This window comes from Lacerta agilis, chromosome 2 (genome assembly GCF_009819535.1).
Source record: "Lacerta agilis isolate rLacAgi1 chromosome 2, rLacAgi1.pri, whole genome shotgun sequence".
Taxonomy (NCBI): domain Eukaryota; kingdom Metazoa; phylum Chordata; class Lepidosauria; order Squamata; family Lacertidae; genus Lacerta; species Lacerta agilis.
In genome coordinates, this window is record NC_046313.1 from 110746939 (window position 1) to 110773981 (window position 27043).

The following is a 27043-nucleotide window of genomic DNA, read 5'->3' on the forward strand; positions in this document are numbered from 1 at the left end:
GTAGTAAGGTTAAAGCTTACCGGGAAATGATATATAATGAATTGAAAAAGATGTTTAAAATAACTTTTTTTGGGGGGGGGACCAGAAGCTTTTCTCTTGGAAATTAAAGGGTAAAAACTACCTAAACAATACAGAAACTAATTCATGTATGCTACTACAGCAGCAGGAATGCTACTTGCCCAAAAATGGAAAGAAGTAGTCCTAGCGAAAGAAGAATGGATACAAAAACTTATTGGAATATGCAGAAATTGCAAAACTTACCAAGAAAATAAAAATCAAGGCAATAAACTTTTTATAAAATAATGGAAATGGTTTATGGAGTATGTCAGATAAATTGTAAACAGATAAAAACATTGGCAGGTTTATTGTAATGGCCTGCAGTTTTATAATAGTATATATTTAAAGTAGATTTACTATTATTTTTTTAAGAAGTGAAGGAAGTGAATTTGGATATGCAGAAGATATTAAAAATAAAGTTACAGAACCGCAGAAAGAGGGGGAAGGAAGTCAAATTGGGAAATGTTAAAATGATTGCAAAATTAATGAAATGTATAAATTTGAATAGCATAAATAAAAATTAAAAAGAGAGAGAGGGGTTCCGGGACTGGTTGGACTTATTGTTACACAGCTCTGCCCTCAGGGAAGTGGGTTGTTTCTCCACAATGACAAGGATTTAGTTTAGTTTAGTTTAGTTTAAACAAAATGCAAAATAAAAAAATTCCTTCCTGTAGCACCTTAGAGACTAACTAAGTTTGCTCATACCAAGAACAAACTTAGTTGGTCTCTAAGGTGCTACTGGAAGGAATTTTTGTTTTGTTTGTTTTGTTTTGACTATGGCAGACCAACACGGCTACCTACCTGTAACTAGTTTAGTTTAGTTATTTATAAAAGCATTTACACAATACCTTTTCAGGGCAATGCACAACGCTATGTTTAAATCTATGTGTCAATACAGTTCTAATGTGGGAGGGAGGGAGTGAAAAGCAATCACAGCAATGATGAACCAATCAAGGCTAATTGAGAAAACATTAAGCAGCTGCAGAGGCGATTCTACTCCTTTTTTTCTTTTAAAAGTCCCATTAGCACCGAGATTCTGCAGAAAGGGAAACGCCCATTGGCTGAAAACGGAGGAAGTGAAATTTAACTGGGATTTTGGCGCGAGGGAGTCATGGCGGCGACTGCTGCTGCTGCTGCTGCAGGGGGTCCTGTGCAGAGTCTTTGCGATGAAGCCACTTGCTCCATCTGCCTGGAATATTTCAAGGATCCGGTGATGATCCCTGAGTGTCTGCACAGCTTCTGCCGATCCTGCTTGATCCAGTGCTGGGGGGAATCGGAGGCAGAGGCTTTCTGCCCTCACTGCAGAGAAACGGTTCAGGAAAGGAGCCTCATCCCAAACTGGCCGTTGGAAAACTTTGTAGAAATAGCCAAGAAGCTGAGTCTTCAAGAGGGAAAGGAGGAAGGAGGAAAAGAAAAGGTTTGTGAGAAGCACCAGGAGCCCCTGAAACTCTTCTGCAAGGAGGATGGAGCCCCCATCTGTCTTGTGTGCGACAGATCCAACGAGCACAAATGCCACGAGGCGATTCCCCTGAAAGAGGCTTCCAAGGAGTACAAGGTAAGAAATCATTCTCGATTTCGGTTTTTTTTAAAAAAAACAAAAATTCTTCTTGGGAGCTTTTCTGTAACTCTTAGGTTACAGGGGGTGGAGGGACTTCAATTTTGTGTCAAATTCAGATATACAAAACCTCCCCCCCCCCCAAAAAATGGGCTTTCAATATGTGTTTTGCTGCTTTTTATTTTTCTGCATTATCTTCTCTCTGCTTAGTTGGAAAATACAACTTGCACACTGCTCCTATGTTTTGTAACATTGATTATTATTTTTGCTTATAAAAACATGGGGAGGGCACCAGGCTGCCCAACGCTGATACACCCCCCCAATAAATACTGGTTTTATGCAAGTTTCTATACCATTTTTATAATAATAGATAAAAAAACCATTAACTGTTGATTACTGCTTCTCAATAAAATGAATGCAATTGGGGAAAAAACACTAGAATGTTCCAGAGCACTTTATATGATAAAGAGCTAAAAGCAAGGTCACCAAGAAGTCAGCTTAACAGTGTGGCGTAATGGTTAGAGTGGTCAGTCAGCATCTCTTAGCCACAACAGGGTTGTTGTACGGATGAAATGGGGAGGAGAATAATGGACATCACCTTGAGATTCCTGGAAGATAATGGTGGTATATCATTGTGATAGATTAAATAAACAATCAACACTTCCGCTTCTCTCTCATTCAAACCTGAGCTTTTGGGTCGTTTTTTGTTTGTTTGTTTTTTAGGGACTGATGTGTAGACGCCTGGAGATTCTGAGGAAAGAGAGAGAAAGAATTCTGGCCTATCAAGAAGACGTGAAAAAGGAATGTGAGGACCTCCTTGTAAGTGTCACTGTTGTTACTAGTGATGTAAAAATTGGGGTTTGGCTTTTGATAGGTCAGGGAGGAATGGATGGAGGCAGGATCCAGTGGAAAGCAAGGCAGATATTTATTTTTCTGTTGCAACAGAGTTCCCTCCCCTCCTTCCAAGGAGGGAGAGACCCTGAACAAAAGTGTGCAGGAACCTTCAAAGACTTTTGACATTGCCCAACCCCCTTAGCTAGAGACCACCCCAAAATCATACATACCTTATAGGAGGCGGTCTACAGCAGAAATCCTGTCTGCCAGGATATTTACTGCAGAGGAATATTTGAGGTCATTGGGAGAGTCAAAATGGCTTCAGGATTGCTCTTCAGACACATGGTTTATATATTTAGATATGTATGCATTTATGAATATTTATTCTATACTTGAGACCTTAGAATTCTTATAACAGTAGGAAGGGAAGAAGGGCCTGAAAAATCAAGTCAGGACTGAGCTTCTCTCCATTTCTCCTTTCCCCTCATCAATTTCTCTTAAACTTTTTAAAAAATTGGTCAGATTTTGGTGTGGATTTCTTATATATTCAATGTAATTTTCTTCAGTATACATAATTTGGAATGTAATTTCCCCCAATGTAATTTATTTTTCTATGTCGTTCGCACAGATAAATTCATCTGTATTCATACTTCACCCTTATTCTTGTAAATGTTACCTGGCAGGGGTAACCTTGGAGAAGTGTGAATTTCAGAAGATTGCTGTATTTCGCTCTGCATATTTTTTTCAGGAAGAGCTATTTGGCCAATTCACCAGGCTTGCAATGAGCGTGGGCTCTCGTTCATTGTTGGGTGGCTTCCAACAAAAGATTAAAAATACGCTAAAACATCAGTCATTAAAAACTTCCCTAAACAGGGCTGCCTTCAGATTATTCTAAACGTCAGATAGTTGTTTATTTCTTTGACATCTGATGGGAGGGCGTTCCACAGGGCGGGCGCCACTACCGAGAAGGCCCTCTGCCTGGTTCCCTGTAGCTTCACTTCTTGCGGTGAGGGAACAGCCAGAAGACCATCAGCGCTGGACCTCCATGTCCGGGTTGAACGATGGGGGTGGAGACGCTCCTTCAGGTATACTGGGCTGAAGATACATTACTAATTTTTAGGAAACTCAAGCCATCTTGGAACTTTATAGTAAATGGGGAGTGCTGGGGATGAACATGCCACCTCTACCCTCCTCCTGTGCCTACTGTTGAATGTTACAGTTTAAGGTTCATTACTGTTCCACATAAATATCTCTTTAAAAGAAAGAAGGAAATGAACTGACCTAGTTTTGCAGCTGTGGGGCAGTACAGCAGGTCGTGTTAAGTTTGTATTGATTTAAGGCGTATCAGCAATCGGATACAGTATATAAGGAGGTCTGCGTACCTCTCTCAGTACCCTAGGTGGTGGGTCACTGGATGGGTCATGTTTCTGTAATGTTCTTATAGCTAATTAATTTCTGTTATTTTTCCTTTAATTAAATCAACTCCTAGTTATGCTTTACAGTCTCCTCAACCTTTTGTTGTGCAGTTGCTCAGCTTAAATATGCCAACACCTACTTGTGAAAATTGCCAGTCTAAAGCACCATGTTTATTTTAATGCCTGAAGGGAGCTTCTTCAGCAGAAGGAAGTTGATTTTGTGTCCATGAAAAGTCAGAAGTCCCCGTCCGTCCGCCCCCCCCCCGGAAGCCTCATGTCTGTTTTCGTGAAATCTCATATTCCAGACTCAGGGCTCCGCTTTTCCTCTCTTGCAGAAATTAACAGAAACGGAGAGGCAGAAGACAGCGGAGAAGTTCAGACAACTGCACCAGTTTATCGAAGAACAAGAAAAATGTCTGCTGAATGAGATAGAAAAGGTGGAGAAGGAGATTGCAAGGAAAAGGGATGAGCAACTGGCCAAGCTCTCCAGGGAACTCTCCTATCTGAAAAGGATCACCCAGGAGATGCAGGAGAAGCGTCAGCAGCCGGAGAGCGAATTCCTGCAGGTAAGACAGTGGCAGAAATAGCACAAAGCTCAACCTTTGCTGCTTGTACAGGTGAAATTGGCACATAAAGGGGCTCAGTTGGTGGAGCCTTAAGTCAGGTCTCTTGTGTATCCAATAGTCGTGGGGTGGTTCATTCCTCAATTGCACTTTATAAATCAATATGCAAACTGAATCACAAACATTTGCAGTTCTCTGGACTTTCTAAGGCACTTCTCCAGCCAAGTAAAGTTTACGATTTACCCAGTTGCTGAAAATTGGACGATTCAGCCATCCCTGCCCAAAACTTTGGTTTGTGAGCTATGAGACTGACATCAGAGGGCCAGGGTGTTCCTCCATTCCAGGGTCTGGGGTGTCTTCATAGCGTGGCCTGTGATTTCCTTTCTCTTTTCCCCTCTAGGATGTGAGGAGCACCTTGCAGAGGTAAGTGGATCCTGCTCATTTCCGTTAAAAGAGGAGAGTATATAAAATCTTCCTCCTGTGGGAGAGACTGTAGGAGTCCACACCCTACAGCATTTCACAAGTAAAAACAGGGCCCTCTTTTTTGTCCATGTGCCCCAATTCTCCCTCCAAGAATCAGGCTTAGAGCACCACCTAACTCCCTGCTATCACACAGGTCTGGAAGCTCTTCTCTGCCTCCTGCACATCCTACTCAGTAACTCTGCAATAGTTTCAAACATCTGAAAGATGATTTCTATGGGGGGCATATTTCAGTGCCATGGGAGCATTCCAGGGGTGTCCCACAGGGTTCCATCTTGTTCCCCTTGCTTTTTAACATCCACATGGTAGCCACTGAGCACTTCCCTTAATAATAACAATCATGTTTTGGTGGCAGGCCGAAAGGATCCCATATTTCCAGGCTTTGAAATTACTTTTTCAATACTTCCATATATACCTTTGATGAAGATAAGGTTGACTGCAAGCCAGGAGGATAACGAGCTCTCCGGGCCAAACGCCAGCAAGTCATTCTCCGATCTGCGTAATGAGCTGGAAACAGTCCAAGCAGAGTTTTAGCACAGCATAAAAGCCCTGAAGTGAACTCTTTAGGTCCCAATAAAACGCTTCTTGAGACGAAAGCTCTAGTCTAAGTCATCTTTATTGCGAAATATGTACATCAGCCGAGAGCAATACAGCATAGCTCCATTCTGGCTTACAGCACAGTAGAAACTGCGACTCAGAACGTAACATCCTGTGCAGAGTTAACCCTGTGTTAACCTGAATCCACAACAATTGGAAAGGACTGGTCATATTGTTCAGATGCCTTACTCTCATCTTCCAAAGCAACTATATTCCGAACTTAAAAATGGAAAGCGTAATGCTGGTGGTCAACAAAAGAGGTTTAAAGACTTTCTCAAGGCAAATCTAAAAAAATGTAGTATAAACACCAACAACCGGGAAACACAGGCTTGCGAGTGCTTCAATTGGAGAACAGCCTTTACCAAAGGTGTCATGGGCTTTTAAGACACTCGAACTCAGGACGCAAGGGAGAAACAAGCTAAGAGAAGGCACATTTAGCAAACCAAATGTTGCATATTCTCTCTCTCTCTTTTAAGGCATAAGAAAGGCAAAGATGGATTTTGCACTAAGCTATGGAACAAAGCGGGTGCTCCTCAGGCAGCAGGAGCCAGAATGGGTGGCTACCATCTTCCTGAACAAGCTCCACAGCAGTGGCAAAGCTTTCTTCTTCTTGAGTTGGGCCACCTCTCTGTCTGGCCTAGTCACCTTCTCCGGTCTTGCAATGTCTCACAGGCTTGAATGGAACAGGATTGTGGCTGCTGCCCCATCCTTAATGCCATTGGGAAAGGCCTCTTGACTGAGGAAGCAGGCTTTGGAGTAGACATCTCAGGCACACCCTCCACCAGCCATTGTGAGGGCCCATGCACTGCTCTGCTCCCAGGGCAGGCCTTGCCCGCCAGTGTGCATGGCAGCATTTGCTTGAGTGGGCAGGAAGCACTTTCTCATGAGGGCTTTTACACTTGCTATACTTTAAACTTTCTCTGAAGACTGTTGTGGGTGAGATAATAATGGGACTACTATGTAAGCGATGAGAGATGGAGGCTTGAGAGATGTGAGGGAGAATTATCTCGCCTCTGTGTCTGCCTGTCCCTCTAGGCTCTCTGCCTCCTCTTCTTCCTCTCAATTCCTTTCTTTTCTTTTACCAGGAATTGTGGATTTGACTGGGCTAATATTTTGTTTCCTTTCATCAGATATGAGAAAAGAGAGAAACTGGAGAATCCACCGACTTTCCCTCCAGAGCTGAAGATAAAGACCTCCAGACTCTGTGCTATAGACCCCCTTCTGGATTCTGCCATGAAAGAATTCAAAGGTAATAAAAAATGACTATAGTGATTTTATTCTGGGCATTATATAAGTCAAAAACTGAACATACCAGGCTCATATTATATCGAACACACTGGTCCCGTTATCCAAACACAAAGAATTATGGTCAAATCTCGCTACACACACAACTGATTTAGATGTCTGAACAGCTGAAGTTTGCTCACTTCTTTACTTGTTTGTGCTTTGGTGGTTGGTGGCAGCCATTTTTGGGCAGAAACCATGGAGAGACAATGAGGGGAGAGAGATCGGACAATCATTTCTTCCTTTGTTTTGCTTTTGCTGGTTGGCTGCACCTGTTTTAAGAAGAAACCATGGTGGGAGAGGTGGAGGAAAGATCACAGGTTAGATCAGGCATAGGCAAACTCGACCCTTCAGAAGTTTTGGGACTAAATTCCCATCATCCTTAGCTAACAGGACCAGGGGTCAGGGATGATGGGAAATGTAGTCTCTAAACATCTGGAGGTCCGAGTTTGCCTATGCCCGGGTTAGATAGATGCTGCAGTATAAAGTGTTATTTTGTAAGAACACATATTTGAAGAAAAAGTATATAGTGCTTAAACTTCTTATCCTTTTTGCTTCCCTAGACTCATTCAAAGAACAGCTTCATCAAGGTAATTTCCAATGAGGAACCCAATTCACAGGTGGGGACAGGTATTTCTTTGGGGTTAAACGGTCAGTTCTGCAGACTTTGGAAGCACAATCAATAGCTTCGCTGTGGGTAATAGCTCTATAGTGGCATTTAGGTTCTTTATATGTACAATGAATGACCAGAGGATGGGTTTGAAGGTGCAGGTGTGGCATGGATTTTTGTAGGGCTGTATCATCCCTGCCATTCTGGGACTAATGAGCGTGGAGTTTGGTTCCTATCTATAATCTATTTCATTGGCTTTCCCCCTTGACTTTTTCCCCTTACAAAAGCCTTAAGGAGTGTCCCACTGGGTGAACGTCCAGTTTTCATTTACAAGGAACCTTCCTTCTATTTTGTTTCCCATCTACACAATCTGGAGGTCCTTTTGGAGGTTCTCAGACTTTCCTTGGGTTTCAATATACTGAAGGTCATTAAAAGGGGCATCAGTTTCTCGCTCTGCCTCCTGCTCAGGCTGGTCTCCCAGCAGTGGAACAAAGGCCTGAACCATCTCCTCCTCAGACATCCACCCACAGCTGCCAATCATAGTGCTTCAACCATCACACAATCCTGCAATTCTTTGATCAGCCCCACATGGGAAGCTAATGATACTATTCCAGGAAGCATCTATGAAATTTTTTGTTAACATTCTGAAAGAATACTAGAAGCTTCATGAGGCAAGACTTCCCGTTGCACAAGACCCTTGGAATTAGTTTTCAAATCTGTGCCAATTCTTCCTCTGCAAGTTTGCTTTGTCAGTATTTTTAGCAATTCTGGTTTCAATAGCTTTTCCCCACCTGTTTACTTGGGGCAGATTTGAATCTGCCTCCAGCTCTCAGGATCCTTTAAAAATACTGATGCCGTACTGCCGGCCCTCCAATCCTCTGTTATGGATCCCCATTTCATTGATAGATTTGGAATGACTTTATTCTGTTGTTTTCTAGTATAGTTTACCAACTCTGATTTTCACCTGTTGGTTACTTTAATTTCATCTGAATGCAACTTTCTTGTTTTCAGTTACTTCTACGACTTAATTTTTAATGTGAAATAAGGAAACAACATATGCTTTTTATAAAGTGATTATTTGTAACCACAATTTTGTGAGATATAGCAGTGTTGCCCTTAAACTTTATATCTTTTTCTTCCTCAGATAATTGGTCGTTTGGACAACAGTTTCAGAAAGGTAAATTTCCAATGGAGGCCCAAATTCACAGGAGGGGTGGGGACTGGTATTTCACTGGAGTTAAGGAGTCTGTTCTGCAGAGTTTGGAACCTTCAGTAACTTTAGTCTTGCTGTTTGGGTTCCTGATATCTAAAACAGAGGGTGGTGGGCTTGAAAGTGCAAAACAGGGTGTTTGGAGAGTGCCTCTACTTACAAAGGAACTGCCCACAAGTGTGAGACTAATGATGGAGGGTTTCTGTTCCTGCCTAGAGACTGTCTGATGCCTCCAGGGATCCCACATTCATGACAGGAAGGCAATGGCTATCACCACTTTTAGGCTCCCTTCACTTGAGATTCAGGGACAGGCTTGAGAGTAGCCATACTTTTTGTTATAACTTCCCTTAGCAGAATCTCTCCCAGATGTCAGGACTCAAAAACCTTAGAATGGTTAATTCAGTCTTATTTTAGGCAACAAATCACCGAGGGAGATATGTGAGGTCTGCTGGCTACTAAATACAACCTTTACAGACTTCTATTCCTGCTTTGAGAGATATTCCCTCTGAACACAGAGGCTTTAGTTAGTTATCTTGACACACTCAGTCTGTAACTGGTTACGTACATTTTTATTGTCTTCTGTTTTCCCCAGGCAACTAGCCTTATTGAGTAGATTAAATCTAAGAGAGAAGCATTAAACAAAGACTCCATTCCAAAATTACATGAATATGCAGGCCTTATCTTAGCTTTGCAAATGCTGCCAATTAGGTGGTCATCAGTTTGTCAATTAGCTGACCATCAGGATTTTCAGGGCTGATTTCAATCTATATGGGCAAAAATCGATCACCTAGCATTCTTATTGGTGGAAAATAAAAAAGAAACAGGTAGAAAAGGAGAATTCCCTGAATGCCAGGATCCAGGTTTTGGGCAAGTACTCTTTGATGAAGGAACTCCAGCAGAGATTTATGATCTTAACCCTTTCATGCATTAATTAAGCATGTTGCTTATCTGAGGCTGGTTATTCCACAGTTCTTACATCAGGGATATTGATTGACAGATCAGTTGTGCACCCACCTATCAACAAATACTAGCATGGTAGGGAGAAGTTTGTAGTCTGAAATAGCACAGCAAGGGAAGGCCAGGGAGGAGGAGGTGCCATTAATTATCTTTTTTTATAAATAAATATTCCTGTTGTGGTAGAGCACAGTTGCAATAAGGAGAAACAATTGTGGGCGAGAACTCGTTTATGTTGCTGTAGAGTGCAGACAGAGTGAAAATGAGTAACTTGGGTTTATTAATTTAACATGTCTACTCTGTATGGACTAGCATTAGAAACGACCCTAAACAATTTCAGTGGCTGTTCTTTGGAAATACACGTGTGCAATTCAATAACATGATGGAGGCCTGAGTATGGCCCCCGAGTGATGTTGTTTGAGGGTAATATCACGTGGACCGTGCAAATGAAATGGGGTCAGAAGCAGCCACAAACACAGCATAAACTGATGTGGAGAAGCCCTTTGTCTGCATGCAAAGTGGGGGTCAGAAGCATAAGAAGATTTTAGGATCACAAGCAGGCAAGAGCAAAAAAAAGCATGAAAAGAGACTTTCTTTCAGCCTCTATCTGGCTCACACAGTTAGGGATTTCCTAACTCAACCCTAACCCCCAGCTCAGCTGACACCCTCCATATATCCAAATATACTGGAAATCACACTCTTTTCATGATTTTAAAAAGAATAATAATGATTAATAATTCATAATAATAATTTCTATGACTGGAGGGGCACAATAGAAATACATTGAATATAAAAAAAAACCTGGTTCACTGTGGGGCAAGACTGGAAGAAGGGGAGGAGGGTCCCATTCCTGAATGTGATGCAAAGAACTCCCAATTATTTGAGAGGGGATCTAGTCCGGGCATTTCTTGGATCAGGATGATCATCTCCAACTCTCAGCTAACTCTGCCTCTTCTTTTTCCCTCATCATCTCCCAAACAGCAAATGTCACACTGGATCCAGACACAGCCAATACCAATCACATCCTGTCCAAGGATCGGAAAAGTGTGAGACTGGAAGGAAACCCTCCTAATACATACAGCAACTACTATCCTCCTTTGTTAGGACGTGAGGGATTCACAGCAGGCAGACATTTCTGGGAAGTCAGTGTGGAAAATGGAAACTGGGTTGTGGGGGTCGCTGGGAAGTCTGGGAGGATGCCTGAATTTCCTCTAAGCCCTGAGGGAGGGATCTGGGCTGTACGAAGGGAAGGCGGTCAGCACAAGGTCTGCATTTCCCCTAATCCCCTTCATCTGTCCATGAATGGGAAGCTCAAGAGGATCCGGGTGACTCTGGACTATGAAGGGGGACGTGTGTCTTTTTATAATGCTGACTCAGGAGCCAAACTCTACACTTTCTCAGGAGCCTGGTTCGCTGGAGAGTCCCTCCTCCCTTTCTTTCGGCTGGATACAGTTTCTGCCCAACTTGAGATCTGCTGAGGTGACTAAATCTGCCTCACCAGAAATGACACACACACGTAATTGAATTTATATACTGCCCTATACTATATATATCCCTCTCGAGCACTTTTGGCAGCTTTTGAGGGGTCCTTTGGGAGGATTTGTTCAAGTCACAATCAGCATAAATAAAAAGAACAAAAATTAGACTTTGTATTTTTCTTCCCTTTCCCAGAATTCCCCCCTCAACTACTTTCTTAAAGAGACAGTAACACTTTTAACTTTCCCAATAAATAACATATTCCTCAAAAGGGTTCAGCTTCCATCACCTTCAATCCTAGTTTCATTCTTCCACCTTCCCATACCCTTAAAAAAATTTCTGCTGAAAATCCAGGACACCTTACCACAGTGTTTTTCAACCTTTTTTGGGCAAGGGCACACTTGTTTTATGAAAAAAATCACGAGGCACACCACCATTAGAAAATGTTAAATTTAACTCTGTGCCTATATTGACTATATATAAAGTAATTCTCTTGAATAGGAATCAAATAAACACAATTTTTCCCACGGCACACCAGACAACATCTCGCGGCACATTAGTGTGCCGCGGAACAGTGGTTGAAAAACACTGCCTTACCATGCCACCATCCTACCCCCTTGCTGCACCCTCACTGATCGCTCTCCCCACACACTTGCACACCCCCTCTCTTTTCCACTTGCTCACCAGCTGCCCCCCCATACTTTTGGCCACCACATCATAGAGTTGGAAGAGACCACAAGGGCCATCCAGTCCAACCCCCTGCCAAGCAGGAAACACCATCAAAGCATTCCTGACAGATGGCTGTCAAGCCTCTGCTTAAAGACCTCCAAAGAAGGAGACTCCACCACACTCCTTGGCAGCAAATTCCACTGTCCATCAGCTCTTACTGTCAGGAAGTTCTTCCTAATGTTTAGGTGGAATCTTCTTTCTTGTAGTTTGAATCCATTGCTCCGTGTCCGCTTCTCTGGAGCAGCAGAAAACAACCTTTCACCCTCCTCTATATGACATCCTTTGATATATTTGAACATGGCTATCATATCACCCCTTAACCTTCTCTTCTCCAGGCTAAACATACCCAGCTCCCTAAGCCGTTCCTCATAAGGCATCGTTTCCAGGCCTTTGACCATTTTGGTTGCCCTCCTCTGGACACGTTCCAGCTTGTCAGTATCCTTCTTGAACTGTGGTGCCCAGAACTGGACACAGTATTCCAGGTGAGGTCTGACCAGAGCAGACCAGGTGAGGTCTGACCTCTGGCTGCCACCTTTTCCTCCGCCACCAGCATGACCTCAAGCGGAGCTGCCCCAGCCATGGGCAAAGCTGCCTTGGGCAGAGCTGCTGCAGCTGGCACAGCCTCCTCCACACCTGCCGTGGCCTTGGGCAAAGTCGCTGCAGCTTTGGGCAGAGTCTCCATCTCCTCTTGCTACAAGGGAAGGAGGAAGAAGAGTGGCATCTTGGGGGGGGGGAAGGGGGGTTTCGCTTCCATTTTTTAAATTACGTGCTCTGGTGTGAGCCAATTCACTCATGCCACAGGGTAGGATGAAAAATGCATGGTGAGAGCAAAACTGGAGCCAGCACAGGACATCCAGGATCGGGATCTGAACCCAGGAAGTGTTCTGTCAATCTGGAATAATGTCCTGCTTAAAATGAGGCAGCTGTGTGGTATGCCTTCATGTCCCTATAAGACCTCTGATATAGTTGTTCAAATATGCACATTGTATTTGCATCGAAGGATTACTAGAAATCAACCCCTTCGTGCATATCAGAAGAGGGCGCTCTTGGCTCTGTAGACCTCAGACAGAAAGAAGATGCAGACACTGTGTGTGTGTGTGTGTGGCACCAACTAGAGACTCCCTGTGTAAGTGCAGCCTCGCCATCTCCATACTTAGTGATAAATTTCACTGAATTCGTAAGGAGAGCCTGCTTGATCAGCCCAGTGACCCATCTTAGTCCAGCATCTGGGCCGACCAGCCTGTGGGAAACCTGGGAGCAGAACACAAGCACAAGAGCACCCCCCCCCATGGTTTCCAGCGACAGGTATTGTAACTGTGTGGGGGCAAAACATGGCCATCATGGCTAGGAGCCCTCAATAGCCCTCTCCATGAATTTTGTCTTACCCTCTTACAGCCATCACTGCCTCCTAGGGGAGCAAGCTCCATAGTTTGACTTATTATTATTGACTTGTAGAAGTCAGTTGGCCCATAACCTGTAAGACCATCATCTGTTGATACACCCACCACACTTCGACCAGTGTGATCTGCAGAGTCTTCCAGCAGAACATCGGAGTTTCCCTGCTTTTCAGTAGCCTTTTCCAGAGTTCCAGGCTAAGGAAACACCTTTCCCACTCAGTTCACTTCAAAGTATAAAGTGTTGATTGCCTCGTGGCACAAGACAAACATAAACACACTAGCTACATAAACTTTAAGACATGCTGGTACACCATTAGCTCAACCCACTATAATACAGTTCTTGTGGTCATAGAAGTAAACCTTATATAGATAGAAGTACAGTCATACCTTGTGTTGCGTTCACTGCAGGTTGCGAACGGTGCAGGTTACGAACGCGCCGAACCGAGAAGTACCAGAACTGATTACTTCCGGGTTCAGTGGTTAGTGCATGTGCGGACGCGTCATGCGCAGATGCACCGAATTGCGTTGCGCACATGCGGCGCTCAGGATGCTGACTGCTCAGGATGCGAACGGGGCTCCAGAACGGATCCCGTTCACATCTGTATAGAGACGCATTACCACTCTCCCATGCTTGCTCACTATCCTATACTGAATCACATTTGGCAAATCCTCACAGTGATCACCTCCCGCCTGGAAACCTATGTCCCCACTGTGGAAGGATGTGCGGGTGCAGAATTGGCCTCCACAGTCATTTACAGACACACCACTAAGACTCTGTCACGAAGAGTCGGACACGAATGAACAACAACAACAACAACAACAAATTTTCTCCTTCTGATAAGGAATCAACAGGAACCTACTTAAGGACTCTACATGGGCTCTTGGATACCCCATAAGGGAAAAAGGAGCAGTTTTTTTTATCATAACAGGACAATCAAGGCTTCTCAACAAAATGTTAAATAACTGCAGAGGCCTGTCTGCCTTTTTTAAAAGAAGGTCCTGTCAGCATTGAGTTCATTAATGATTTACAGCAAGGGGGACAGCCAGTGACTGAAAACTGAGAAAGAGAAACTTAACTGGGACTTTGGCACGAGCCAGCCATGGCTGCTTTGAGGGGTCCCATCCAGAGTCTCTGTGATGAAGCTACTTGCTCCATCTGCCTGGAGTATTTCAAGGATCCAGTGACCATTGCAGAGTGTGGGCACAACTTCTGCCGATCTTGCTTGGTCCACTGCTGGGGAAAATTGGAGGCAGAAGTTTCCTGCCCTCAGTGCAGAATGACTGTCCAGCGAAGGAGCCTCATCTCCAACCGGCAACTGGCCAACGTGGTAGAAATAACCAAGAAGCTCAGCCTTCCCCTTGGGGAAGTGAAGGTCTGTGAGAAGCACCAGGAGGCCCTGAAACTCTTCTGCAAAGTACATGCGTCCCTCATCTGCATGGTGTGTGACAGATCCAAGAAACATGAAAATCATGAGGTGATTCCTCTAGAGGAGGCCACTGAACAGTACAAGGTAGGAAATCACTGTGGATCTTGATGAGGGGTAGAGCAGTGGATTCTTCCTGGGTCGTTTTCTATAGCACTCAAGTCTAAGCTCTGCATGAAATCAATTGCCCAAACATCAATTGTTTATTATGTAAAAGGCAGCAAAGGAGAAGCCTGAGGAGTGGTGGGGTAGGTTCCAAAGGCAGCTTGCATATCCTGCAACATTTCTATGATGAAAATAGGGGCATCCTATTCAATAATAATAATAATAATACCCCACCCAGCTTCCAATACATATTTGTTGTTGTTGTTTAGTCGTTTAGTGGTGTCCGACTCTTTGTGACCCCATGGACCAGAGCACACCAAGCCCTCCTGTCTTCCACTGCCTCCCGCAGTTTGGTCAGACTCATGTCGGTAGCTTCGAGAACACTGTCCAACCATCTCATCCTCTGTCGTCCCCTTCTCCTTGTGCCCTCCATCTTTCCCAACATCAGGGTCTTTTCCAGGGAGTCTTCTCTTCTCATGAGGTGGCCAAAGTACTGGAGCCTCAGCTTCAGGATCTGTCCTTCCAGTGAGCACTCAGGCCTGATTTCCTTAAGAATGGATAGGTTTGATCTTCTTGCAGTCCATGGGACTCTCAAGAGTCTCCTCCAGCACCATAATTCAAAGCATCAATTTTCAGCGATCAGCCTTCTTTATGGTCCAGTTCTCACTTCCATACATTACTACTGGGAAAACCATAGCTTTAACTATACGGACCCTTTGTCGGCAAGGTGATGATGTCTCTGCTTTTTAAGATGCTGTCCATTACATATACAAACATAAGGAAACATTTAACATTAATTTTCCTCCAATACAGGGCTGCTTTCAGATGCCTTCTAAAGTGATCTCTCTCTCTCTCTCCATTCCCTCTCCATCTCTTTTTCTTGGTCTTAATCAGGACCGTCTTAGCCACATTGGCCGCCGTGGCGCGACGATCCTTCCGGCGCTCCCTCGCGGGATGGGAAGCAAGGCGGCCGGCTCGCAGTCCACCCAGGAGTGGCACGGGCGGCAGCGATGGTGCTGCCGGCGAGCAAGCGCCCGGCTGCCCGTGGGGCGGGGGGAGGGCCGCCGGCGGGGCCGCATGGCTCCCTCCACTTGCTGCGCTCGCGGGGGCGCCCCTGGAGGGGCTGGCGCCCTGCGCCACAACCGTTAACGGATAAGGCGGGGCTGGTCTTAATCAAACCTGGGATTTGTTTCCTCTTTAGAGACTGATCTGCAGCCGCCTGGAGATTGTGAGCAAAGAGAGAGAGAAAATGCTGGCCTATCAAGCAGACCTGGAAAAGCAAGTCAAGACCTCCTTGTAGGTGTCCCTATTGTTACTGGGATGGGAACAAGCATTTGAATAATCAAATCAGGACTGAAGAAGCACGGGCAAATCTGTCCCATATCAGCTTCTCCCGGTTTCTCATTTTTCCACATCAGCATGCATTTTTGAATTTTAAAAAGTCTTTCTTTGTTATTTGCATTCATAAACCGTTTTAATGCCTACTTTACCCTACAATGTGCATTTTTGTGCACATTACCTGACCAGAGTAACATTCAGAGGAGTGTTAATTTGAAATGAATGCATATTTTTTGGAAAGTGCAAACTGGATTGAATTTCTTCCCCCTGAGGCAGCCCAGCTCTATTGAATATAAATTAGTTGGATATCCCAAAGGACTGTACAAATTGTTAATGAAAGGTATTTGAAATGTGCACTCTGTTGTTAATCTTTAGCAAAGTCAGGCCATCCTGAAGCCTTAAAGTAAACAGGGGAGCGCTGGCAATGAGCAGGCTGGCTATGCCCTCTTCCACTGTTTCTGTTGCCTTCATATTTATGGAAGTGTTCAGTCTAAAGTGAGCAGCATTCAATGTCCGTGGAGACTGCCTGAATATTTTATAACTGTGATTATGCCAGGTCCAAAAATGGGCAAGGAACTTCCATGGCTATAAAAAAGCTCCTTGCTTTAAACTGGAAGGCAGCAGGAATAGCCATGGTGAGGGCAGAGCAAGTGTGTTCTTGACTCAGGGCTCTTCCTTCCTTCCTTCCTTCCTTCCTTCCTTCCTTCCTTCCTTCAGAAATTAACAGAAACTGAGAAGCAGAGGACAGTGGAGAAGTTTAGACAAATGCGCCAGTTTCTGGAAGAACAGGAAAAGCGTCTGCTGAATGAGATAGAAGAGGCGGAGAGGAGATTTCCAGGAGAAGGGATGGGCAGCTGGACAGACTCTCCAGGGAACTCTCCTCATTGAAAGGATCATCCAGGAGATGGAAGAGAAACGACAGAAGCCAGCGAGTGAATTCCTGCAGGTAAAACGGCGGGAGGAACAGCACAAGGCTCCACTCCGGGACAAGGCTTCCTCCCAGGGCCGTCTTAAGTATGAGGCGCCCTGGAGCGGCTGGGCAGCTTGCGCTCCGCCAGGAAGCTGGAGGGCGCAGCCGGCCAACTCGCGCTCCGCGCTCGCTGGGCAGCTGGAGGGTGCTGCCAGCGGGGCTGGAGGGCGGAGGCACCCTCCAGGCTGTTGCGCCAGTAGGCTCAATAGTTAAGATAGCCCTGCTTCCTCCAAACCTTTTTGTGCCTCTATACAAGCAGTAAAGTGACTCAGCTTATGTACAGGAGCAGCCAAGAAAACTGGTGTGGTTTATTCCCCTTAATGCAGATTGGAGATGCCTATTCAGTGTTAATAGAATGTGGTGTTCTGTGCTTAGCTAAAGATTTTCTCCTAATGCCTTCTATTTTTGCAGTGCTGCCTTCATGTCTTGTTGTGGGCTTCCCAGAGGCTGCTCTGGCTGCCTTAGAGCTAAACAAAATTAAAATTAAGCAAAGGAGAAGTAAGCTCTAGCATTGAGCACAATCACATTTTAAATCCAAATTGACACCCCCACCTTTCTGCATTCAGATTTTCAATTTCTGCCCTCCAGGCAGACATTGAGGCCAGCTTCAGTGATGATAAATGTTATGAAAATATTATCAAATAATGCAAGAGCTTTATTACAGCTCAGAACAAATGTAACGACCTGCGGTTGGTGGGGTGTTTATATAAGCCCAGTAAGAAACCTGTTATCCCCCACCATTATATGGTCTCTACCAAGCACCTGACACTTCTTTGACCTTTCCCTGAACATTTTTTCTGTGAAAGAGACAATGAAGGGTTTAATGCCCCAATCCCACCGACATTTGCAGGGGTAGAAACTCAGCTGAACACAAAAATTCATTGCATCTTATGCTGCAGGTGGTTTTTTTTTTGTTTCCAGAAGGAAAATGGTAATGCTGGCTGGCTGAAATTTGGCGACGTTCTAACAAATGGCTTTGGGGGACAATGTTCTAGAAGGACTAAACTGTAGCCTTCTCATGTCTAATTGCACAATGAGAAGTGTGCTGGAGGTGTTTTTTTTTTTTGCACACAAAATTGAATGCAGCTTGATAAGTTAAAACTTCCTCAAACCTGCCTTGTTTGCCATTTATGATCAATATGCAACTGAATAATAGCCATCCATCAACATTTGCAATTCTCTAGATTGTCTAGTGCAGTTCTCCAGCCAAGTAATCTGAACTTGCATACAAAATTGGCTACAAAGGTGTATTTGGGGAGAAATTCCTTTGTAGTGCCTAAGTTGTTGCTTAGGTGGAATCTAAACACATATAAAAACATTCTGAAAATGCTTTTTTAAAAAAGCATGTTAAAAAATCCATTGAATTTTACATAAGGCTCACCATCACCATCTAGTGTCACATTGTATATTGCACCAAAATCACACTTAAAACGTTTTATTTGCAGCTGTATAGTCACTCTGTAACTCTACAGCAACCACTCTGTTGACCACCCCACCCTTTCTCATGGAGCCCCCGTGGAGGTGAGATCTCATAAGGGAAGGGCGTGTGCTGTGTTATTGACAATATACCTGATGAAATATGTAACTTCAAGGTGTCACTCAGGTTCGGAATAGAGGTTATAAGGAACATTTTGCATTTGCCAACAGCAGCAAACATCTTTTTTTCTTCTTCACACCTTCTCTGGAGACATCTAGAGCAGGCATGTCCAACTCCAAGTAGGCTGTGATCTACTATCCAGTATCAAAAACTGGCAGTGATCTACTACACTCTTCCATTGTCATTTTTCAGCTTAAATATATTATATTTGGCTGGGGAAACACAGCCAGATGGGCAGGGTATAAATAATAAATTATGATGATGATGATCATGATAAAAAGAATAACAAATAATTACCCCCACATCAGTCCCCCTCCAAGGGCCCTTGGTGCACACCCGGAAATGTCCAATTCCCCCTTTACCAAACAACGAGCTCCGTGGTGGGAGGGGCAGCTTACTTTCGAGTAAATGCAGCTAGGCTGGAGCTGGAAAGGTGAAGAAAGTTCAGCATCCACGCAGAACCAGGAGGGAGAAGGGACGGGCGTCACCGTCACTCTCAACATGCCATCCTTTCCACGGTTCCCTCCTCGGCGCCTCATGCCTTTCCAGGACTGGCCAGCTGGATGGGTGTCGGGCAAAGCCAGCAGCAGGAGCTGGGCACTTGAGGTGGCCGTAAGGATGTGGAGGTGGCGCCAGCACCAGCCAGAGCAATTGCTGCGGCGGCAGTGAGCAAGCCTGGCTAAGCAGAGCCTCGACCAGCCATGCCACCTGCAGAGTCATGTCGCTCCGGTTGCAGCTAAGCACATGCTGAAGGTGCCTGGCGGCCATGGGAGAGAGTGGCAGGCAGAGGTGAAGAGCCCGTAAATCGACGTGTTGAACATTTCTGATCTAGAGAAAAGAAATATCTGCTGTGTTGTCATCACACTCAGATAGTTCCTGCCCTTGGCTCGTTAAAGGCAGGGAAGTGAGGTTGGTAGAGAAACTCTTGAACGTTACATTATATTTACAGGTGGGTAGCCGTGTTGGTCTGCCATAGTCAAAACAAAATAGAAAATTCTTTCCAGTAGCACCTTAGAGACCAACTGAGTTTGTCCTTGGTATGAGCTTTCGTGTGCATGCACACTTCTTCAGATACACTGAAACAGAAGTCACTATATTTAAGAAGTCACTGAAACAGAAGTCACTATATTTAAGGATCTGGTGACTTCTGTTTCAGTGTATCTGAAGAAGTGTCCATGCACACGAAAGCTCATACCAAGAACAAACTCAGTTGGTCTCTAAGGTGCTACTGGAAAGAATTTTCTATTTTGTTACATTATATAATTCAGTTGCTTTGAATAGGCATCAGCGGGCAGACTCAGAGACCTGGAGTTGCTGCTTTGGCTCTCAGGTATATGGCTGTGAAGCCTGTAGTGAGGAAGAATCTCTCCCCTCTGTGGCTGCCTGTCTCTATAGGCTTTCTTCAACTCTCTAGAATCATAGAATCATAGAGTTGGAAGAGACCACAAGGGCCATCCAGTCCAACCCTCTGCCAAGCTCTTTTTCATTTCCTTTCTTTTACTGTGCTAGGAATTGTGGATTTGAATGGGCTAACATTATTTTTCTTCTCACCAGGTATGAGAAAAGAGAGAGGTTGGAGATTCCGTGTGCTTTCCCTCCACAGCTGAATGGCTCTCCAAACTCTGTGATATAAATAGTATGCTGGAGGATGTGATGAAGCAATTCAAAGGTAATGAGAAATGGCTGCAAGGATTTTATTCTGGGCACTTTATTAGTCCAAAACTTGGCATGCCGGTCTCTTGATGTATTTGCATTGTCTTGTATTTTGTTCTTGCTGCAGACAGGGATATCCCCTAATACCTTCCTTCTTGGTTGTCCAGCCATCATTTTATTTTCCTCAGAATGCAACCCCCCAAATTGTCACTCTGGTGCATGGGGGGGGGGGAGAAATGGCGGCTGCCGCAAAGAGAGAGAGCCTGAACCAGAGGGCATAGCAAAGTTAAGAAGTTAAGATTCCCCCCCCCCCGAATGTATATCTGGGGTGGTCCTTTTGGAGGATCTCAAACTCTGAAGGAGACTATAAAAGGGCATTTGGAAACACCCTGTTTGCCTCCTCCTCAGGCTTGTCTCCCAGCAGTGAAGCAAAGGCCCAATACTTCTCCTCAGATGTCCACCCACAGCTGCCTTATCTAGTGCTGCAACCATCACAATCTCCTGAGAGTTCACAAATTAACCATGAAATCAAGCACACAGGAGCCCAAAAGGGCAGAATTATGTTTCTTAATAGCCTGGAAGTTTTTTAAAAGGTTTGTGAGGCAGGACTTCCCTTTGCGCAAGAGCTCTTCCCTTCCTTCCTCTGCAATCTGAGTTTCTCAATACATTTAATGATTCTGGCTTAAACAATACCCCTCATCACTTTACTTGGGGCAGATATTAAGGCTGCCTCTATCTCCCCTCTTCATCCTTTTCCAGGATTGCTTTTGCACTGCCTCCCCTCCAGTCCTCCACTATAGACCCCAATCTCAGTGATAACATTCATAGACCATTCGGTTTTTTTGCTGAATATTTTTATTCTGCTGTTTTTAAGTCTAGTTTATCACTGTTCTGTTTCAAAGTTCTAGTTATTTTCATTGGTTCTTTCTATTATTTCCTTGTTTTAAAACATTTGTTTTACTACCTAATATTTTACTTGATTTAAGGAAACAATAGATGCTGCATTATGAAGTGTTATTTTTGTACAAATATTTATTGTAATGTTTTATTGTGTTTTTATATATGTTGGAAGCCACCCAGAGTGGCTGGGGCAACCTAGTCAGATGGGTGGGGTACAAATATAATTACTGTTATTGTTATTGGAGGAATAAGAGTATAATGCTTAAACCTTATCTTTTTGCTTCCTCAGACTCTCTTTTATTCAGACAACAGCTTCAGAAAGGTAAATTTCTGATTAAGGCCCAAATTCACAGGAGGGATGGGGACTGGTGTGTCACTGGGGTTAAAAAATATTTTCTGCTGACTTTGCAACCATCATCAATACCTTTGTTGTTCAGTTGTTCAGTCATATCCGACTCTTCGTGACCCCATGGAGCAGAGCACGCCAGGCACACCTATCTTTCACTACTTCCCACAGTTTGGCCAAACTCATCGAAGTCGCTTCGAGAACACTGTCCAACCATCTCATCCTCTGTCGTCCCCTTCTCCTTGTGCCCTCCATCTTTCCCAACATCAGGGTCTTTTCCAGGGAGTCTTCTCTTCTCATGAGGTGGCCAAAGTACTGGAGCCTCAACTTCAGGATCTGTCCTTCCAGTGAGCACTCAGGACTGATTTCTTTAAGGATGGATAAGTTTGATCTTTTTGCAGTCCATTGGATACCTTAATACAGTACCTTAATGCTGGTTAATAGTTCCCACTGAAGCTTTTGAATAGTCTGAGGTTAATAGTTTGCTTTTCTGTGTGACAAAAAAAGACAAAAAAAAAAAAAAACCACTTCAGAAGAGCCATGGTTGGCCAGACCAAGAGTTCATCTACTCCAGCATCCTCTTTCCAACAGGAACCAAACTGATGCCTACAGGAAACCCACAAGTAGGATTTCAGAGCCAGCCTTGTAAAAAACCATATTCCCTATTATAGCTTCTGATAACCGAATCTTCCTCAGATGCCAGGACCCAGAAATATCATAGTGGTTGGTTCAGTTTTATTTTAGGCAAGAAATTCACTAAGGTGGATATCTGAGGACTGCTGGCTAGTAAATACAGCTTGTTTGGCTAGTAACCTTTTTAGACTTCTGTTCCTAGAAAAGCTGCTTTGAGGTAACTGCTTCTGAACACAGAACATTTAGGTGTCATGACAAATACCTTGCAACAAGCTCTGTAAAACCAGCTTCTTTTCAAGCTGATTTGTTGAGTAACTGCAGTTTTAAAAAAGCACATCTACACTGAGTTTCTTCCTGAATCAGTTACAGGAGGGGGAAACACCCAGTTACTGAAAACTGAGAAAACTGAGAAAGTGAAACTTAACTCCATCTCTGGAGTGAGGAAGCCACTCTTTGTGCTGAAGCCACTTGTTCCATCTTTCTGGAGTTGCTCAACAAATCATCTGGTAAAACTGGTTCTGTTCGCTCTTTCTGGCAAGGTCATGCTGTTTATAATAAATAATAAGGCCAGAAGGAGCCTGGGTTTCACTTCCTATCTCCTTCCTTCTGGTGTGGTGTTCTGTATATAGTGTTAAGGTTTAGACTTATTATACGTTATTGTAAGTTCAAGTCTGCTGCAACTGGATTTCTTATGGACAGTGCCAATCCTGACAAACCCCCTAACAAAAGCCTGCTCCCCCCAAAATTCCTGGCTATGCCCATGCGCTTAAAGACTCAGAGTGAAAAACACACGGAAGAGAATGAATTTGAAGATGAATCATTGAAGACAAAATCATTTCACTGCTAGATAGGACTCCGGAGCTGAGCAGCCAACCAAGATGTCCAGGCCAGGAGGCAGAGCCTTAGCAGGGGGCAGGAGGGGGGGTCTAGCCAGTACTTTTGCCCCAGGTGAAGCTTCCAGGAGGGCATCTCTGAGGCTTCCAGCCTGTTGGCTATTTACTGTGTGTATATATAAATGTGTCTGGCAGGGTGCCCAACTGGGTCTTTGACCTGGGTGACAGAAAGCCTATTTTCACCCCTGCCAGGAGGGGAGAGCATCATTTCTAGCTGCTACAAAGCTCTCACCTTGGAGAGGTGAATTTTCTTGAAGCACAGACAGCTCCTCCACATTTTAACATAGTCTGGGGACTCAGCTATACTGCTGCAAATAACAGGTAGGGAGCCATGTTGGTCTACCATAGTTGAAACAAAATCTATATATATAAACGTTCAAGATGGGTTGTTTGATGTAGCCGCAATGCTCCGTAACTGCTTGACCAATTCTCTTTGAATTTGGACACAACATTCCATGGATATATGGGAGTGATCTTGCATACCTGGATTGCAAATATACCACACCTTTCATAGGTGGAAATATGATTTTACATCAAAAAAATTTACCCCCTCTAGTGGACGTTTGAAGGTATAGCACAGTACACCCGTTTCTAGCCCCTTCTCCTCTTTTTCGACCGGCACTGCCAGCAACCAATAGAAAGACAGATCACCCTAAGACATTGCCCGACCTGCACAGACCTGCAAAGCGCCCCCCGCCATTTCCAACCTCACATCGCCCACACACAGAGTCGAGGCGCCCAAACCGGTAAGCCCCCGTCCACAAGTAGCTCCCTACCCTCGCCCACCTACACAGGCAGCGACTTTTACACAGAGCAAGCTTATTGCGTGCCCACCACCCCCTGTGCAGAACCGAGGGCCGAAAACAAAACTTTACCCCATTCCCACTTTGTGCCGTTTCCTCCGCCGCCTCCACACAGCCAGTCTGCCAGAAAATCACACCTCCGCAATTGCAGCACTCGCCTTGCACATATCCACAGTTGCGGAGCTGAGGCGCACAAACCGTAACCCGCAAAGCCCCCCTCCTCAAGTTGCTGCCTTCCCTCACCCACTTCCACAGGCTACGACATTACAACAACGGAAACACCGCCTGTAAAGAGCAAAGGCAGAGAAAAAAGCCATGGCTGCCATTTCCTCCCTCACCTCGCCCACCTCCACAACCATAACGCCGAAAAACAAAACTTACCCAAGTCCCGATTTCTGCCGCTTCCTCCGCCGCCTGCACAGAGCCACTCCACCACAAAAACCACACACTCACCTCGCACACATCCACAGCCATGCCATCCAAAAAGACAAATTTAACCTGACACCGCTTCCCAACAAATCCTCCACCACGTGCACAGAAACAAGCCCGCCCAAAAACGCACGCCATGCCAACACCTTACCCGGCTACATCAGGGGTAGAGAACCTAGGGCCCGTGGCCGGATACGGCCCACTTGCCTTCTAAGTCCAGTCAATGGACGGTCTGGAAATCACCACGTTTTAAGTGCCCTTTTAAATAAAATGCATCTCTGGGTTATTTATGGGGCCTCCCTGCTGTTTTTACATGAGTAGAAGGTGTACTTTTATTTAAAATGGATCTCTAAGTTCTTTATAGGACATAGGAATTCATTAATATTTTTCAGAAAACATACCCCGTCCCAAGGACATAGGAATTCATTTATATATTTTTCCAAAATATAGCCCATCCCACCACAAACACCTCCAAAGTGCACAAAGACAACAACTACACATCAAAAACACACGCAGACATCCTACACTTCAACAAAATAGGTATAAAACCCCTACATTTCCTCTTTTCCACTATTCTTCCTTTTCCAATCCACATTATTAGCCACAGCAATGCGTGGCTGGGTCACTAGTAAAAAATAAGAAGCGAGTTCCTTCCTAAATCAGTACAGGAAACACCCAGTTACTGAAAACTGGGGAAAATGAAACTTAACTCCATCTCAGGAGTGGAGGAAGCTACTCTTTGTGGTGAAGTCTTTGGGCTGAAGCCACGTGTTCCAGCTCTCTGGAATATTTCAAGGATCCAGTGATCATCCCAGAGTGTGGGCAGAACTTATGCAATCCTGCTAGATCTAGGTTGCCATATTTCAAAATGTAAAAATTCCTGGCAACCACAAAGGGCTGAGTAACCACTGTTATATTCTTCAATGGGGTTGTTCCATGACAGATCACCACATTATCTGAACTGGGGGCCCCTCATCACCCACCCACTGGGAGCCCCAAATGACCATATCATACAGACATGCCTAAGGAAGGCAAGTCCTCTCCTCTCCTACCCCCTCCCTCCTGTTCACAAACACAGAAGGGCTGAGTAAATGATGGGCTTGAGGGTATCCTGATCAAGTTTGCAGATGACACCAAATTAGGAGGGGTGGCTAATACCCCAGAGGACAGGATCACACTTCAAAATGACCTTAACAGACTAGAGAACTGGGCCCAAAGCAAACAAGATGAATTTTAACAGGGAGAAATGTAAAGTACTACACTTGGGCAAAAAAAATGAAAGGCACAAATACAGGATGGGTGACACCTGGCTTGAGAGCAGTACATGTGAAAAGGATCTAGGAGTCTTGGTAGACCATAAACTTGACATGATTCAACAGTGTGATGCAGCAGCTAAAAAAGCCAATGCAATTCTGGGCTGCATCAATAGGAGTATAGCATCTAGATCAAGGGAAGTAATAGTACCACTATATTCTGCTCTGGTCAGACCTCACCTGAATACTGTGTACAGTTCTGGGCACCACAGTTCAAGAAGGATACTGACAAGCTGGAACGTGTCCAGAGGAGGGCAACCAAATGGTCAAAGGCCTGGAAACGATGCCTTATGAGGACGGCTTAGGGAGCTGGGTATGTTTAGCCTGGAGAAGAGAAGGTTAAGGGGTGATATGATAGCCATGTTCAAATATATCAAAGGATGTCATATAGAGGAGGGCGAAAGGTTGTTTTCTGCTGCTCCAGAGAAGCGGACACGGGGCAATGGATTCAAACTACAAGAAAGAAGATTCCACCTAAACATTAGGAAGAACTTCCTTACAGTAAGAGCTGTTCGACAGTGGAATTTGCTGCCAAGGAGTGTGGTGGAGTCTCCTTCTTTGGAGGTCTTTAAGCAGAGGCTTGACAGCCATCTGTCAGGCATGCTTTGATGGTGTTTCCTGCTTGGCAGGGGGTTGGACTGGATGGCCCTTGTGGTCTCTTCCAACTCTATGATTCTATGATTCTAAAGGTTCACTGGGTGGTTTGTTTCACTGCAATACGTTGAATACAGAAAGAAGAAACAACTGATTTAAAACCAACAAGGAAAGTATTATTGTGGGGAAAGTATGGAAGAAAGAGAGAAGTATCCCCAGTCCTGTATGCAATGCAAAGAAGTCCCATTCTTTGAGAGGAATCTGGTTCCTGGGGTTTTCTGGCTCAGGATGTCCATCTCTGACTCTCGGCTGATTCTGCCTCTCTTCTTTTTCCAACAGCAAATGTCACTCTGGATCCAGACACAGCCCATCCCTGCCTCATCCTGTCCGAGGATCGGAAAAGCATGAGATGGGGAGACAAAAAGCAAGACCTGCCTGACAATCCTGAGAGATTCAATGACTGGCCTTCTGTGTTGGGACGTGAAGGATTCACAGCAGGCAGACATTTCTGGGAAGTCACTGTGGGAAGTGAGGGAGAATGGGCTGTAGGGGTTGCCAGGAAGTCTGTGAGGAGAAAGGACGACTTTCTCTTGAGAATAATTAATACCTTCTGTGAGTTAAGTTATGAGGAAGGGATCTGGGCTGTGGGGAAATTGAGAGGTAAGTACAGGGTCTGCACCTCCCCTGATTCCTCTCCTCTGTCCCTGAGTGCGGAACCCAGGAGGATCCGAATAACTCTGGACTGTGAAGCAGGGGAGATGTCTTTTTCTGGTGCTGACTCAGGAGCCCATCTCTACACGTTCTCAGTAGCCTCGTTCTCTGGAGAGACCCTCCTCCCTTTCTTTTACCTGAGGGGAGATAAAATCCACCTCAGGATCTCCTAA

General features: G+C 44.7%; 2 protein-coding genes across 2 annotated transcripts; both read left to right on the top strand.

Moving 5' to 3' along the window:
* Nucleotides 1-1168: 1168 nt before the first annotated feature.
* Nucleotides 1169-11185, top strand: LOC117042428 (zinc finger protein RFP-like). Its single transcript, XM_033141974.1, has 8 exons — nucleotides 1169-1612; nucleotides 2336-2431; nucleotides 4197-4427; nucleotides 4825-4847; nucleotides 6632-6750; nucleotides 7349-7375; nucleotides 8540-8572; nucleotides 10541-11185. Exons 1-8 carry the CDS (start codon nucleotides 1169-1171, stop codon nucleotides 11035-11037), a joined length of 1470 nt encoding a protein of 489 aa, XP_032997865.1. The 3' UTR covers nucleotides 11038-11185.
* Nucleotides 11186-14261: 3076 nt separating this feature from the next.
* On the top strand, nucleotides 14262-27043 carry LOC117042430 (zinc finger protein RFP-like). Its single transcript, XM_033141975.1, is given in 9 exon segments — nucleotides 14262-14672; nucleotides 15892-15967; nucleotides 15970-15986; nucleotides 16746-16848; nucleotides 16851-16919; nucleotides 16922-17143; nucleotides 20199-20264; nucleotides 21438-21470; nucleotides 26499-27043. Coding segments are annotated over 9 exon segments (1542 nt in total).